This window comes from Garra rufa, chromosome 6 (genome assembly GCF_049309525.1).
Source record: "Garra rufa chromosome 6, GarRuf1.0, whole genome shotgun sequence".
Classification (NCBI taxonomy): domain Eukaryota; kingdom Metazoa; phylum Chordata; class Actinopteri; order Cypriniformes; family Cyprinidae; genus Garra; species Garra rufa.
The window spans coordinates 10,611,994-10,629,801 of NC_133366.1; the positions used below are offsets into that span (position 1 = coordinate 10,611,994).

Consider the following 17,808-nt stretch of genomic DNA (forward strand, 5'->3'; position numbering starts at 1 on the left):
AAACCAGCCTATGCTTTAGAAGGGTTTTGGCAAGGCCAGGCTGGGAGACCAGCTAAAACCAGCTATCAGCTTAAACCAGCTAAGACCAACCAACCAGCCTAGGCTGGTTTTACCTGTTTTTTTTTCAGCAGGTATACGTATTTTTACCACCTATTAACTTTAGTTTGTCAAAATAGTCCTTCTCTATATGATTTAGCAGCTTCCACGTGTTTAAGGCATCATAAATTAGCAAAACAACATATTCAGGAGTACATTAACCATGCAATTCATGCTGTTGTTTACATCTGAGTATCAATATGGCCACGCATCTGGGTAACTGACCAAATCGTGCCATAAATTACGAATTATATAGGGAAAAATCTTTAAATACACTTTCATCACTGCTGAAAAAAACTGAAAAAACCAGCCTAGGCTGGTTGGCTGGTCATAGCTGGTTTTAAAGTGGCCAAAACCCCTCTAAAACCAGCCTGCTGCCCAGCTAAAACCAGGCTGGTTGACCAGCTAAAACTAGCCAACCAGCCTAGCTGGATTTTTCAGCAGGGATTAAGTTTAAAAGGATTTCTGTTATTTTGTAACGTATGAGGGATGAAATTACGGAGTTAATTAAAAAAAAAAATAGTAGAAAGACAGGAGAATTTGACTATTTTGGTTTCTGAATCAAAACTGTTGTATACAATATAAAGAAGTTGGCAATGTATTCAAGAGTAAACGATCAGGGAATCGTTCCAGAAACCCATGTCCAGGTGACGTCACGCACTCGGGCGTCACGTGGGGCGGTGGGGATCAGCTGATCGCCATCACTTCCTCATTGGTATTCGCGATGTTTTGACGGAGTCCTGCTGCAAATAACGCTGCTGGATCATCCTTCATGTAAATACTGTCACATTTGAAGGTATTTGACTCTTCTCTTCTGTACGCTTCGTCAGATGTGGCTTGACTTTAGACACGGGAGGAACTGGCTTTCCAGACACATTAGGAGATGTTGGGCAGTCGTGGATCATGAGAAATGCTTTGTTCTGGGTTTGTGGGACATTATTAGAACATGACAGTATAATGAGTAAGAGCCAAGAGTGTATAACAGTCATTACAACTCGGGCAAAACGCCTGGATTTGTCCTAGAGTCTATTATTCGTTTTTAAAGATCCATGTTTTGCTGTTTTTAATATGTAACACTTGCAGAAGAACTGTAATGCTATTATGGTACAGTGTCATATTAGCATATGATATCGAAATGTAGGCGATACAGATGGATATTATAAATTATATTGAAGCTCCAATATATAATATTTCATCCTTAAAGTAACGTCATTAGAGAAACATTATATATCAGCAGCATATCAGATACTGGCTTACAGTTTACTTGTTTCTATAGCAGATTTCACAAGAATATTTCCTCTTTTTTTAAATTAATTGATCAGGTATTTGCCATAACATAAAAAAAAATCGTTAGTGCATCATTAAAAAACATGGCGAAACAGTTCAGTGCCCATATTAGCCACAAAAAAGCTATACATGCCTGTTAAGTATCTGCTTCCAATATGAGTTGAATTACTGTACACATACAGATAATAAAATTTTTTAAGAAATTATATGATTGGCATATACAGATATTGTCGCCTGTGTATTGTACAGGGAAATATTTATTTTCACTTTCTATTTTTAAATTATTTTTGTGTGTTTATTGGCCTTTTTTATACTTTTTGTTTTTACTTTTTCAGACTTTTAATGTGTTTTATCCTTATTTTTGACCATACCAGTCAAAAGTTTTTGAACAGTAAGATTTTTAATGTTTTTTTAAAGAAGTCTCTTCTGCTCACCAAGCCTGCATTTATTTGATCCAAATACAGCAAAAACTGTAAAATACTGAAATAATTTTACTATTTAAAATAACAGCTTCCTATTTGAATATATTTTAAAATGTAATTTATTCCAAAGCTGAATTTTCAGCATCAATACTCCAGTCAGTGTCACATGATCCTTAAGAAATAATTCTAATATGATGATTTGCTGTTCAAGAAACATATCTTCTTATTATTATTATTATTATTATTATTATTATTATTATCAACATTTAAAACTGTTGATTACATTTTTTCAGGATTCTTTGATGAATAGAAAGATCCAAAGATCAGCATTTATCTCAAATAAAAAGCTTTTGTAACATTATACACTATAGTATACCATTTAAAAGCTTGGAGTCAGTATAATTTTACAATTATAATTAGAGTAATTAATACTTTTATTTAGCAAGGATGCTTTAAATTAATCAGAAGTGATAATAAAGACATGTATATTGTTACAATAGATTTCTATTTCAGATAAATGCTGTTCTTCTTTCTATTCATAAAAAAATATTCAAGCAAAAATCTGTTTTCAACATAATAATAATAATAATAAATGTTTTTTTTTTTTAGCAGGAAATCAGAATATTAGAATGATTTCTGAAGGATTGTGTGACTGGAGTAGTAATATTAAAAATATACATTCGAATTCACAGGAATAAATTACATTTTACAATATATTTAAATAGAAAACAGTTTTTAAATATTTAAATATTTCAAAGTTTTACTGTTTTTGCTGTACTTTGAATCAAATAAATGCAGGCTTGGTGAGCAGAAGACACTTAATATTTAATGTCTTAATATTTATGTATTTCCTCTGTAATGCCATATAAGTGTGTTTTTGTAAAAAGGTATAAATGAAGGCATGTTTTACACTAAATAAATACAATCATATTTATGGATAAATATAACTAATATTTACTTGATTGTGTTTTTAGTACACCACTTTAAAGTATGTAAAATGTCACACAGAGACTTCCATGATCATTTATTGAAATGAATGGTTGAGCCAATGAATTTTATGCATGTAAGCTGCACTTATATTCATCTGCCTTGATGTGTTTGTTGCAGCTTTGGGCATTTGGCTTCTGTCACCTTCTCTTCATGAATACCTCAGACAGTGAAGAGGACTCTTACAACGAGAGGTCGGCTCTGGTCCAGTCCGAAAGCCCAACCATTCCCTCGTACAACCAAGATCATGATATGTCTCTGCCCCAGGAAACAGACACCAAACGGGTAAGCAGACAAGTAAGCAGTTCCCCTTCCTCTCCTTGAAAAGAAAGCTTAACGTGTGCTAATATAGAGTTGTTACTTTGCATTTGATTTACATATGATCTGGATCCACAAATGTCATTTTTATCACCCTCATCTTTAATTCTCACAGCGGCGGCCGGTCAGCTCAGGTTTGGCCGAGCCAGAACCGTTGGAGAGAGAGCAGGCGTCCACTCCAGATGGAGAGGAAGAGGAGCTGACCCTCAAATATGGCGCTAAACACGTCATCATGCTCTTCATTCCCGTCACGCTCTGCATGGTGGTGGTGGTGGCAACAATCAAGTCTGTCAGTTTCTACACGGAGAAGAGCTCACAGCGGCTGTATGTGCTTTTTTTTTTTTTTTTAAAGAAGTCTCTTCTGCTCACCAAGCCTGCATTTTTTTGATCTTAAGTACAGCAAAACAGTACAATTTTGAATTTTTTTTTTACTATTTAAAATAACGGCTTTTTATTTAAATGTATATTAAAATGTAATTTCTGTGATTTCAAAGCTGATTTTTTAACATCAATACTCCAGTCACATGATCCTTCAGAAATCACTCTAATATTTTGATTTGCTGCTCAAAAAAAAACATTTATTATTAATATTATTATGTTGAAAACAGCTGAATAGAATTTTTTCAGGTTTATTTGATGAATAGAAAGTTCAGAAGAACAGCATTTATCTGAAATAGAAGTCTTTTGTAACATTATAAATGTCTTTATCATTACTTTTGATCAATTTAAAGCATCCTTGTTAAATAAAAGTATTGTTTATCTAATTTCTTTCCCCCAAAAAAGTATATATATACAGATATAAATTAAAGGAATAAAGTAAATTTTGAAATATATTCAAATAGAAAGCCGTTATTTTAAATAGTAAAGATATTTCAAAATTTTACTGTTTTTTGCTGTACTTTGGATCAAATAAATGCAGGCTTGGTGAGCAGAAAAACATTAAAATCTTAAAAACTTTTGATTGGTAGTTGTACATATATAATATTTTGTATAAAATATATAATATTTTTTTAAAACCTTTTCATTTCTTTTTTGTTTTTAATCTGTTTTAAATATGTTTTTAATATTTTAAAAATATATATATTATAAAAATATGAATATTCTTGTCTTATTGATATGATATGTAGGATGTGTCACAAAAAATTTAACAGCAAACCGATTTGAGGGTGAATGAATGATGACAGTTTTCTTATTTGAATCAACCTTTACAAAGAAGCAAAAATGTATAAACTAAAGTCATGGTTTGTGTGTGTTTTGCAGCATCTACACTCCGTTCGAAGAGGATCCGAACTCAGTCGGTCAGCGGCTCTTGTATTCGCTCCTCAACACCATCGTCATGATCAGCGTGATTGTCTTCATGACCATAATACTGGTGGTGCTTTATAAGTATCGCTGCTATAAAGTGAGATCCTTTTTATTACTACAGCGCTATAGAGATCTGAGGATTCATGATTATAACACTATAACTAAACGACTCCAGTCTAGTTATAAAAATCCTTTCTGTGTCAGCTGAGAGGTGTTTATCTGTATGTGTGCAGTTCATTCATGGCTGGCTGATTCTGTCTTCACTGATGTTGCTCTTCTGGTTCAGCTTCATGTATCTGGGGTGAGATTCTGCTGAGCTTTGCTTTCTTGTTTCTTGTATGTAACTGATCTCATACAGCAGGATGTGTTAAAACATGATATCTTTATTATTTTTAGCCTGTTGATAAGAATGCACGATCACGATTTGTGCTTCTTACGATCACCTGCAATATTGTTTTTTTGTTTTTAATAGAAAAAAACATTTAAAGAATTTAGAATTTTTGGAATCAGTATTAAAAGCTTTTTTTTTCTTTGTGCAAATTATTTGGTTTAATTTAGCTGATTCAAATGTGTTGTGGTAATATTTTTCAAACACTTTCCTTTTTCAGCGAGGTGTTCAAGACCTATAATGTGGCTATGGACTACCCGACGTTAGTGATGATCATCTGGAATTTCGGCGTAGTGGGAATGATCTGCATCCACTGGAAAGGGCCCTTACGGCTGCAGCAGGCGTACCTCATTGTCATCAGTGCCCTCATGGCCCTCATATTCATTAAATACCTGCCCGAATGGTCAGCATGGGTCATACTGGGAGCCATCTCGATATATGGTACGTTTGTCACAAACCATCTGCTTACTTAAAAATGAAAATTCTGTCATTAGTTACTCACCCTCATGTTCATGCTGTCTATGCGGGGTCAGAAAGCTCTCAGATTTCATCAAAAATATCTTAATTTGTGTTCTGAAGAAAAACAAAGGTCTTTAATCTGTAATCACCCTCATTTCAAAACTCTATGGTGTGGAGCCTAGAAATTGTAAAAAATGCTGGTAGCAGTTTCAGTTCCCATTGGTTTCTGTTGTATTTTTTGACCGATTGTTGACAACATTTTTTTAAATATCTTCTCTGCAAAAGAAAATATCTGTTCTGCAAAAGAAAGATATGCATACAGGTTTGGAACAACAGGGGTAAATTACATAATGACATAATTATAATTTTTGCATGGATTATCACAATAACTTGTTTAACTTTAAAAATTCAGTTCTTAAAGGTACAGAACATTTTTGTTATTAAAAAAAGCTTTTTTTTTTTTTGTAGTAGGGCTGCCCCTTAATAGTCGACTAACCATTAGTCGGTGAGAAGAGGCTTGGTCGACCGAACTTTTTGATAGTCTCTGAGTCACAGAAAAAAAATCCACAGGAAGTAGCGAAGTCTATGGCTGGTCTATGTGGTAATATAGTACATCGAACAGGACATCCAAACGCTTGCCTATCATTCATCAACCTCAAATATGGCTTGTTATCTGAACTATCTAATGTTAACCTAGAAAAATGTGCACTACTGAAGTGTCTGTGCGGAGATGTGGAAGTTGAACAGTAGTGTGCTCACTGCATGACAGATGGAGGCACCGGTGCGGTCACTTGCTCTTAAAATACTGCGTCATTTTTGGTCATACAGATAAAAGTAATACATCTTTCGAATCTGTAACGGCTCTATGTTTATTTGTGTGCGCTCAGAATAACAACGAAATGTTGCGCTTTTGTAAAATAATGAAAACAAACAGGACGCGCTTTCTGTTGTCTCTGTCTCTGGGAACTTGAGTGCGAAACTTCGAAACTCTGTGTCTACTTGCTTTACAGACATGAAAAATATATCTGTAGAGATGGAAATGTCTAAGTTTAAATGTACCAATTCAAATAGAATACAAATATTCTTAGATTATGTAATCTTTATGAGGCGCATCACTACTGTGGAGATGACGATTCAGTGTCGCTGACTTCATCTCTTAAGCCGAACAAAGAAAGCACTAGTTTATCAATAAATTATTAAAATGTCTATCCAGTCTCCTTGCTGTTTTTCCCCTGACACATACTTAGTATATCTGCTGGTACGCTGTGGCAAGCTTTTTATACGTGCACTTGAGCACGTGGGCAATAAAAGGCTCATTATTATGATCTATATGGTTTAATAATAAACGTGCGACTAATATTCGACTAATGCTTAAAATGACCGACTACTAGTTGACCAGAAAAAATCATTAGTCAAGGGTGCTGTAGTGTTGTAATTTACATTGTATAATATAAAATTTTAAAGCAAAAACATAATGACCTTAGCTTTGTAATATTATGCTACATAAAACATATCTGAACAAAACAAATCAGCAGTGCTGAATGAGACTCACTGACAGCAGGTGGCGCTTATGAAACAGCAGCAATACAGCGTTTCCTTGGTTACCGCTGTAAACAAAGCAGCAGCATTTTTAAATACATTTTAAATTTTCTGTAGGGTCACAGAAATTGCAAAAGTCATTGTTAATCACTGAAACTGCTGATTCTGTTGAGATTAGTGCACATGGTTGTACCACTATTTGTGTTTTTTTTTTTTTCCAGATCTGATAGCGGTGCTGTGTCCGAAAGGCCCGTTGAGGATGCTGGTTGAGACGGCGCAAGAAAGAAATGAGCCAATCTTCCCTGCGCTCATATATTCATGTATGTTATGAAAAATTCAACACAGCACTTACAGCATGCAGACTCACAACATTTGGGATTGTCTATAAATGACAACAGTTTGTATTACCATATGGGTCATCAGCTAGTTTAAAAGATTTGTTCACTTTCAGAATCAAAAATTCCCTGATAATTTACGCACCCCCATGTTATCCAAGATGTTTGTGTCTTTCTTTCTTTAGTCAAAAAAGAAATTAAGGTTTTTGAGGAAAACATTCCAGGATTTTTCTCCATATAGTGGACTTCAATGGTGACCAACGGGTTGAAGATCCAAACTAGGGCTGCAACGATTAATCGAACGATGTTGTGAGGCGCGTTTAGTCAGTGAAGCCGGTACTTTGATTAGTAGTAAATCCCCATCACGTGCGTTCAGCTGGAGCGGCAATTCGAACACCCCGCCGTAAATCACTGACAAAGCCACGCCAAATCGCGCTCAAAATCGAATTCGATTTACTACTAATCAAAGTACCGGCTTCATTGACTAAACGCGCCTCACAACATCGTTCGATTAATCGTTGCAGCCCTAATCCAAACTGCAGTTTCTAAGGGCTCTACGCGATCCCAGCCGAGGAATAAGAGTCTTATCTAGCGAAACAATCGCCCACTTTTTAACCACAAATGCTCATCTTGCACTAGCTTGACCTCACACATTATGTAATGATGTTGGAAAGGTCATTTGTGATGTAGGCAGAAGTACCGACCCTGTGTGTACAAAGCGAACGTGCAAAGAAAGTTTTTCGCCCTACTCTACCTTTTTGAACCGAATTACACAGACGAAGAACTAACCATGCATGACCTTTCCAACGTGAATACGTAATGAGTAAAGTCGTAGATGCGCATCACAGAGCTAGTGCAATGTGAGCATTTATGGTTAAAAAGTATGTACATTTACATTTTCTTTTTGAAAATGACCGATCGTTTCGCTAGACAAGACTCTTGTAGAGTCGTGTAGAGCTCTTTGAAGCTGCATTGAAACTGCAATCTGGACCTTCAACTCATCAGCTTCCATTGAAGTCCACTTTATGGAGAAAAATCCTGGAATGTTTTATTCAAAAACCATAATTTTTTTTGCCTGAAGAAAGAAAGACATGAACATCTTGGATGTGAACTAATCTTTTAATGACGTTAAGTCCAGTCAAGATGGGTCATGTACTAATACATTTTTCCTTCTTAGCTGCCATGGTTTGGATGGTCGGCATGGCTGATTCTAGTAATCCAGATTCCGGTGAGCTGCATTTTTCAGTTCTTTACTATAATTTACAACAACTCTACTAGTATTTCAATACTTTTTATGAATACCTTAAAATCGTTTGTGTAGAAAGTGGAATGTAATGCCCTGTAACCCAGATAATAATGAATAAGCTGTCGTTGTCCTCTCAGCTGATGAAAGGCGGCGGAATGAGGGCGGAGCCCGGGCACAGGAGGGGGTGGAGTCAGAGGATGATGTGGCTCAGGGAGGGAGGCGGCGGTATTCAGCAGAAGAGGACCTTGAGGAAGACCGTGAGTAGTTTCTGTGTCATACAGATCATGTTCTTAGCTTACAGTACTTCACTTATATAACATGTAATTAAGGCTCATATGTAGTGAATGTCCAGTGACAATGAGGTGAACTAGTTAAAAACACCCCAGGGGATCAAAGCAAACTTAACAAACAGGTTGAACTGTTTTTTGATCTAGTGTCATATGCTGAAATGCCTGTTTTTTGACTTTCTTACAGGAGGGGTGAAGCTGGGTCTTGGTGATTTCATCTTCTACAGTGTCCTGGTGGGAAAGGCGGCCGCCACTGGAGGAGACTGGAACACCACACTGGCCTGCTTCGTGGCCATTCTCATTGTGAGTCTCTTATGTTTGTCAAGTCTGCATTTATTTGACTAAAAATACAGTCAAAACTGTATTATTGTGAGATATTATTACAATTTAAAAGGGCTATTTTATATTTAAGTATATTTTCAAATGTAATTTATTTTTGTGAATCAAAGTTGAATTTTCAGCATCGCTACTCCAGTCTTCAGTGTCCCATGATCCTTCAGAAATCATCTCATATGATGATTTGTTGCTCAAGAAATATTTCTTATCAATGTTGAAAGCAGTTGTGCTGCTCCATATTTTTCAAAGGTTTTTGGAACAGTAAGATTTTGTATGTTTTTTAAAGAAGTCTCTTCTAACCACCAAGCATGCATTTATTTGATCCAAAGTACAGCAAAAACAGTAATATTTTGAAATATTTTAACTATGTAAAATAACTGTTTTCTATTTGAATATATTTTACGTTTTAATTTATTCCTGTGATTTAAAGCTGAATTGTTGAAAACAGTTGTTGAAGTTGCAGTTTCTTTGATGAATAGAAATTGAAATATTTTGTAACATTATAAATGTCTTTATCATCACTTTTGATCAATTTAAAGCATCCTTGTTAAATAAAAGTATTAATTTCCATCATTTCAAATTATACTGACTTTAAGCTTTTGAATTGTATAGTGTATAATGTTACAAAAGCTTTTTATTTCAGAAAATTCTGATTGTTTGGATCTTTCTATTCCTCAAAGAATCCTGAAAAAATTGACTCAACTGTTTTAAATAATATGATAATAATAATAATAATAATAATAAATGTTTGTTGAACAGCAAATCAGCATATTAGAATGATTTCTGAAGGATTATATGACACTGAAGACTGGAGTAATGATGCTAAAAATTCAGCTTTTATCACAGGAATAAATTACATTTTAAAATACATTAAACAAAAAAACTTATTTTTTAAAAAGTAAAACTATTCAATTTTTTTTCTGTTTTTGCTGTGTTTTGAATCAAATAAATGCAGGCTTGGTGTTCACAAACCTTTGACTGGTAGTATATATCTAAAATGTGTGTCAGAAATATTTACTAATATTAAAAAAATTTTTTAAAACAGATGAAAATGGTTTTCATCTCATCAGGATTTACTATGTGCTGCCATTTTTTAGTTTAGCATTTAAAAAGTTTTACTTTGCAACTTTATCATTTACTAGTAGGTTTTGGAGTGAACTTGACTTGACTTAGATAATTGTTTGTGCTATGTATTTTATGTTTTTCTTTTATTGCTACCTACATTAAATGTTCCAAATCAGTGGACAATGCGTTAGTAGGGCAGTAGACAGCTCACTCAGTTGTGGTTTAGATCCCTAGTGTTGTTGCTGACATTGTAATTGTTTTGCAGGGACTGTGCCTGACTCTCCTCCTGCTGGCCATTTTCAAGAAGGCCCTTCCGGCTCTTCCCATCTCCATCACATTCGGCCTGGTCTTCTACTTCTCCACAGACAATCTGGTACGGCCCTTCATGGACAGCCTGGCAGCCCACCAATACTACATCTGACAGAAACCCACTGACACGTGAAGGACTTTATCAGAACACAGTTGTTACGTTTCAATGAGATTCAAACGTTTTTATTTCTTATGAATCCGAGCAGGTTTCTGATTCGCACTAGGTGGCTGAGTGAACGTGTAAAATGTATCAAAGCAAGCAAACCGATTTTAGTTCTGAGTTGTCGTGCATCTTTGCATTGGCATTGGGTTTTATTGAGAATATACAGAAGTTTTACTATTCTTTTGTACTTACTGAGAAGGAATGTGACTTAGCAGTGTGATCAGCAAGTGTAAGTGAAGGCATAAATAACGAATGAAGAACAGATTTGCTGCTAGATTCAGTCGTGAGGCAGAAGCCTGTATATGTGGCCTACATACAGCAGTGTGAGTGCTGTAGGCTTGCCAGTGGTTACAGCGTAATAAACTAATCACACCAATAGAGTTTTTCTGCAGACTTTCAATTTTTAGAATCACTAACACTGTGGCAGGTAAACTAAAGGCCTATGAAAGTGTATAACGTATTATAACGGGCTGGGTGATTTAGTATTTAATATTCACAAAAATACACAATTTTCATGTGCTGTTTTCAATTGAGGTCAAAAGTTTACATACACCTTGCAGAATCTGCAAAATGTTCATTATTTTACCAAAATAAGAGGGATCATACAAAATGCATGTTATTTTTTATTTAGTACTGACCTGAATAAGATTTACATATAGCCCACAAGAGAAAATAATAGTTGAATTTATAAAAATGACCCTGTTCAAAAGTTCACATACACTTGATTTCCTAATATTTGAACCCTCTCCAACAATAACTGTATGGTTCTTAGATCCATCTTTTCACACTGAGGACAACTGAAGGACTCATATGCAACTATTACTGAAGGTTTACGCTCACTGATGCTTCAGAAGGAAACACGTTGAAAACTTTTTGAATTTTAAGATCAGGGTAAATGTAACTTATTTTGTCTTCTGGGAAACATGTAAGTATCTTACATAGCTTCTGAAGGGCAGAACAAAATTTTAAAAAATATGATATTTAGGCAAAATCTGAAAAATATCAACATCATCTTTCTGTTCAAAAGTTTTCACCCCTGGTTCTTAATGCATCGCGTTTCCTTCTGGAGCATCGGTGAGCATCTGAACCTTCAGTAATAGTTGCATATGAGTCCCTTAGTTGTCCTCAGTGTGAAAAGATGGATCTCAAAATCATACAGTCATTGTTGGAAAGGGTTCAAATACACAAAAATGCTGAAAAATCAAATAATTGTTCTTTGGAACAGCTGGCAGTTTAACTGTTCAGGACAAACAAGAGACTCATGAACAACTATCACTAAACAAAACAAAACAAACAAAAAAAAACAGCTGTGGATCATTCAGGGAACAACACAGAATTAAGAATCAAGTTTATGTAAACTTTTAAAATATTATTTTTTCTAAATGTCTTTTACTGTATGTGAAACATCTTATTCGGGTCAGTGCTAAATGAACAATAAGATGCATTTTGTATGATTCCTCCTATTTTGGCAAAATTTTGCAAGGTGTTTGTAAACTTTTGACCTCAACTGTATTTGCCATTTACAGTTGTTCATATTATCACAGTTCCATTAATATGAACAGAATAATGTATCTGTAAATGTTTAAATGAACATGAACTAATATTAATAGATGCTTTAGAAGTCTTATTTTATTCTTAGTTCATTTTAGCTCAGGTCCATTAATTAATATAAACTGAGACAAAATTATTGACATTAAATAGTGTTAATAAATGCTTTAGACATCTTTTTCATTATTAGTTTGTGTAAACTAATGTTAACAGACCGTACTGTAAAGTGTCACCCAAATACATAAATATCAAGATATAAATTCAATGTCAAATGGCTGTAAAATATTATAAAATTGATGATGCGTATATACAATATTATTTCCCAAATAGTATCACCCAGCATTGTCACTGATGGTGTTTTTCTTTTCTTTTTTTGATTGATTGAAACGCACATTTCCAGGTATCAGTTTACAAATTTGATCAAGTCTTAGGTTTACGAACTCTTACTGACAACGTCACTGTCAAATTTTAAAATCAGTACACTGGAGAACATATATCTAGGATTTCTTCTAGACCCATATCAGGTATGCCAGCTCGTAGAAGTTGTTGGTGCCTTGCTTTGTTGTTTTTCTGTGCCATCGAAAATTGCACACGAGAACTAGCGCACTGGAGTTGCAATACGTTATAGAAGACAGAAACTGGATCAAAACCGAATTCTTTTACTCTAGTTTCAGGTCAATAACAATATTTATCTTGTTTTTCACAGCATCTTCAAAGGATTTAAAGTGACAGTTCACCCAAAAATGAAAATTACCCTATAACTTACTCATCCTAGGTATATGACTTTCTTCTTTCAGATGAATACAATCAAAGTTATATCAAAAAAAAAATATATATATGTGACCCTGGACCACAAAACCAGTCTTAAGTCGCTGGGGTATATTTGTAGCAATAGCCAAAAATACATTGCATGGGTCAAAATTTTTGATTTTTCTTTTATGCCAAAAATCATTAAGAAATTAAGTAAAGTTCATGTTCCATGAAGATTTTTTGTAAAATTCCTACTGTAAACATATCAAAATGTAATTTTTGATTTGTAATATGCATTGTTAAGAACCTAATTTGGACAACTTTAAAGGTGATTTTCTCAGTATTTTGATTTTTTTGCATCCTCAGATTCCTGATTTCAAATAGATGTATCTCGGCCAAATATTGTCCTATCCTAACAAACCATACATCAATAGAAAGCTTATTTATTGAGCTTTCATATGATGTATAAATCTCAGTTTTGTCAAATTTAACCTTATGACTGGTTTTGTGGTCCAGGGTCACATATATATTCTGGCTCTTCTGAGCTTTATAATGGCAGTGAATGGGTGTTGAGATTTTGAAGTCCAATAAAGTGCATCTATCCATCATAAATAGTACTCCACATGGATCCAGGGGATGAATACAGGCCTTCTGAAGTAATCTGATGCATTTGTGTAAGAAAGATTGACACTCTCGTGTACAACAGTTACCGAAATTAGAGATTATGGTTTATAAAGTTTTATATGTAGATATTTTTCTTAGACAAACACATCAATTCACTTTAGAAGCCCTTTATTAACTCTCCAGAGCTGCGTGGAGTACTTTATATGATGGATGGATGGATGGATGCAGTTTATTGGACTTTAAAACACCCATTCACTGCGATATAAAGCTCTTTTTTTTATATACCTCCGAATCTATTTGTCTAAACAAAGAAAAGTCATATACATCTAGAACTGCTTGAGGGTGAATACATCATTTGGTAGTTTTCATTCTGGTGTGAAGTATCCCTTTAACGTCATACTCAGTGTAAAAAGGTATCTATAATCTTAGTATGAATTTTCTCAAACTAAATGAAAACGTGTTGGTCGTATCTAGTGCTGAGAGTCATTCGCTGTAAGAACCTCTCAGCTAAATGTGTTCCTTTTTTATCCGCTGTTACCTGAATGGAAACAAACCATTGCTATCACACGTTTTTATACTGCTTTCCTGTACATGGTGATTTACAGCTGCTTTGAAACAGAAACAGAAGTGCTTTGAGCGGTTTAGGAATATTTTGCATATGCCGAGAGCGTTTAATCTTTATACCGAAGAAAGAAATTATATTTACTACAGATTCAAATTTGAATTGTTTTTATATGTTCACAGTTTAAAAGAATTGTTTCCCTCTCTTGATTTTTGTTTTTGTCGTGCACAACGCTTGGTGTCGTGTAATAATAAAATATCAAGCAAATACATGGGAGTGAAGGATTCTTTCTGAGCTGGAGTTTTCTAAGTGCCAAGCCATTTTAGTTTAAGCTTTAGCTGCCTTGTCAATGACCAAAGAAAGAAAAACCACACCAGGCTGCTTGAACATTTTATTAGAGCTTAAAAAACTACATTAACCTTGGCAGACAAACAATTTGAAGACGGTGACACCTTTACATTTAAATTCACAAAAAAAAAAAAAAAAAAAAAAAAACAGTAATCCTAAATCTTCCGCACACGCTGTGTCTTTAATTTCGTTCCTCAAACTGGGACTTGTTCTTCAGTAAGAATGCCGCTAAAAACTCTATAGGATTTGGAGGCCTGGAAGAAGATGGATAATGGAATTAGATCAACTTAACTGATACAAGGAGGATCAGACTAAATAGTTTCATTATATATTCAGTCACAGAACTCCTAAACATAACTAGTCTTAAAACCAGTCCCAGACTACAATGCTAGACTAAGTCTGAACTGTTTTAACTCAAAGGAACTTGCACTGACTGATCTTAAAATATTTCAGATTCATTGTTTTGCCTCAAAAGGCACAGCAGTAATGTTTTTATCTAAGGCATTTTTATAAAAACTACTTAAATGTCCTAGTTGAACTATAGCTTAATCCTGGTTTAACCTAATCTCTGTCAGTGAAAGCAGGCTCATGTGTAGTTGAGTATCAGAGGGGTAAATGTTTTATTTTCTATGCTATTTTTAACATTTGAAAAGGTTTAAAGCAATAATTAACCCTCAAAAAAATAATTTGCTAAACATTTACTCAGCCTCAGGTCATCAAAGATGTAGATGAGTTTGTTACTTCATGGAAACAGGTTTGGAGAAATTTTGCATGATTTGCTCACCTATGGATCATGTGCAGTAAATGGGTGCCGTCAGAATGGGAGTCCAAACAGCTGATTAAAAACATCACAATAATCCACACCACTCCAGTCCTTTACCTAATATCCTGTGAAGTGAAAAGCTGCATATTTGTAAGAAACAAATCCATCATAAGATGTTTTTCAACTGCTTCCTCTGTCCATAATATAGCTTTTTTCAGCTGAAAAGTTACAGATCAAACACCGTTTAGAAGCCAAAACAGCCTAAAACCGCTTTAAACAAATGTGTTGATTAAATTTGATGTGAATGGACAACAGGAGATGGACTTTTTCACTGGAGGAAGCGTTCTAATGGATTATGGACTCATATTTTGTCCAGAGACTAGAGTTATAATCCCTTAATGATAGATGTGTTTCTTGCAAACATGCAGCTTTACACTTCACAAATTTGTTAATTGATGTTATAAATTATTGAGTTTTTAAATCAGCTGTTTGGACTCTCATTCTGACGGCACCCATTCACTACAGAGGATCCACTGGTGAGCAAGTGATGCTACATTTCTCCAATTCTGTTCAGATGTTCTAGATCTTGAAGGGTGAATCTATTTTAATTCTAGGGTGAACTATTCCTTTGAGGCGATCATAATCCAAAACAATTCATGTAGTTTTGTGTTTGAGAAAGAAAGCACAAATAATCCACTCCAGTCCTTTACCTAATATCCTGTGAAGTGAAAAGCTGCATATTTGTAAGAAACAAATCCATCATTAGATGTTTTTCACTTCAAAACTGCTTCCTCTATCTATAATATTGCTTTTTTCAGCAGAAAAGTTACAGATCAAGCACCATTTAGAAGCTAAAACAGCTTTAAACAAATGTGTTGATTAAATTTGATGTGAATGGACAACAGGAGATGGACTTTTTCACTGAAGGAAATGTTCTTCTGGATTATGGACTCATATTTTGTCCAGAAACTACCTTAAAATTCCTTTACACTTCACAATTTTGTTAATTGATGGCATGGATTTGTGTTGTAAATTGTTTTTAAATCAGCTGTTTGGACTCTCATTCTGACGGCACCCATTCTCTACAGAGGATCCACTGGTGAACAAGTGATGCTACATTTCTCCAAATCCGTTCAGATGAAAAAACTAACTCGTCTACATCTTAAAAGGCGAATATATTTGAACTCTAGGGTGAACTATTCCTTTGAGGTGATCATAATCCAAAACAATTCATGTTCATGTAGTTTTGTGTTTGAGAAAGAAAGCACAAGAAGCAGATGCAAACCTTTCCTTGGCCAGAACCGACAAGCCCTGCAGGAGAATCGGAACCACGGTCTGATCCAGATACGCTCGTGTGGGAAGGGTCTGCAAGGTTTGAGGGTCCACCTTCTGTTTGACAACTTTTTCAGCAGTTTTTTCATTCTCCACTATTCTCTACAGAAACATACAGACGTGTATACGCTTCAATACAATCAAAATTGCAACAAATTTTGAACTGTTTTTCAACTCCAATCTATTCCGGAATTGAAAAAGAAATACGTGTTGATGTTGTACCTGGATGTTTTCAGTGAGGCCATATTCTGCATGAGGATTTTCAGGGACCTAAAATAAACAAGAAACTCGTGTTGACTTGTATCAAACACAGAATCTTCCTTCAATGAAATATTGTGATGTTACTCACTGGAGTGTGTCCCTCCATGCTCTGCTCAGCATCAGGGTGTTCTGTAAGTATCAGATTTTAATTATTACACCACATTAACGCCATAAATTAATAGTTTGCTTCGTATATATGCATTCAGAACTACAACAGACGTTTTTGTATAGGCAGCAAAATAAAACTCTCTGGCATCGTTTGGCAATTGGTGCAACAACTCATGCAGTGTTGTATTTTACATAGAAGTTGCGCATATGTGCATGTAAAGTCACATACTGTATTGAATGGCGGGATTCAATGGGCCACTGTAGAAAAGCTCAACGCTCGTAATAATGCACAAAACCAGGGCTGTAACTTTCGCTAGCGTATTCTAACACTGACTAGGTCTAAAACTACTCAAATATAACCACTGGACAATTAATCAGTGCAAAATAAGCCACAAAGCTGAGAAACAGCACTTACCGTCCGCCATAGTTTGTTGTTGGTTTCTACACAGTTGACGTCGCGCATGCGCAAAACACACGCTTGACTGACGCAGAAATGGGCGGGGCCTGGTGGCTCAGCCATTTATGTGATTGTCCAGATAGTATTAATCTAAATAATAAGTCTTTTACCTGTTTACAGTGTATTTATGTTGTATTTCTCAGTAGTATTTATTCAGGTGTGAAGCATTATCCAAACCGCTGCTAAAACGTTAACTGTGTGGTCACAAGAAAAGTGTTACTTTCCAACGCGATTGACAAGGCTAGACCAATCACAGTCGTTTGTGATTATTCATTTTTGTACACGTAAAAATATAAACGTAAAATTGATTTAAAAATAAACGTTATTGATTATATACATATAAGCAGAATTTGTCATTAATATTATAATTAATATTTTTAATTAATATTTACATAATAGTATTTTTTTTATTTAAAATAGCAGTTTTCTATTTGAATATATTTTACAAATATAATTTATTCCTGTGATCAAATCTAAATTTTTAGCAACATTACTCCAGTCACATGATCCTTC

The 17,808-nt window shown here is 34.7% G+C and overlaps 2 protein-coding genes across 3 annotated transcripts; one reads left to right on the forward strand and one right to left on the reverse strand.

Moving 5' to 3' along the window:
- Window positions 1–775: 775 nt before the first annotated feature.
- Window positions 776–14,295, forward strand: psen2 (presenilin 2). 2 transcript variants are annotated; one of them, XM_073842828.1, is made up of 11 exons: window positions 776–892; window positions 2,913–3,089; window positions 3,226–3,434; window positions 4,371–4,512; window positions 4,649–4,716; window positions 5,024–5,244; window positions 7,023–7,121; window positions 8,314–8,364; window positions 8,520–8,639; window positions 8,857–8,972; window positions 10,336–14,295. In XM_073842828.1, the coding sequence occupies exons 2-11, from the start codon at window positions 2,946–2,948 to the stop codon at window positions 10,489–10,491; spliced, it is 1,326 nt and encodes a 441-aa protein (XP_073698929.1). In that variant the 5' UTR covers window positions 776–892; window positions 2,913–2,945; the 3' UTR covers window positions 10,492–14,295. The 2 variants fall into 2 exon arrangements, with proteins under 2 accessions (XP_073698929.1, XP_073698930.1); XM_073842829.1 differs by having other exon boundaries at window positions 2,913–3,077.
- Window positions 14,296–14,422: 127 nt separating this feature from the next.
- dpy30 (dpy-30 histone methyltransferase complex regulatory subunit) lies at window positions 14,423–17,290 on the reverse strand. Its single transcript, XM_073843091.1, has 5 exons — window positions 17,254–17,290; window positions 16,819–16,859; window positions 16,692–16,739; window positions 16,423–16,571; window positions 14,423–14,628 (listed from the first exon to the last, which is right to left on the reverse strand). Exons 1-5 carry the CDS (start codon window positions 17,261–17,263, stop codon window positions 14,556–14,558), a joined length of 321 nt encoding a protein of 106 aa, XP_073699192.1. The 5' UTR covers window positions 17,264–17,290; the 3' UTR covers window positions 14,423–14,555.
- Window positions 17,291–17,808: the final 518 nt, after the last annotated feature.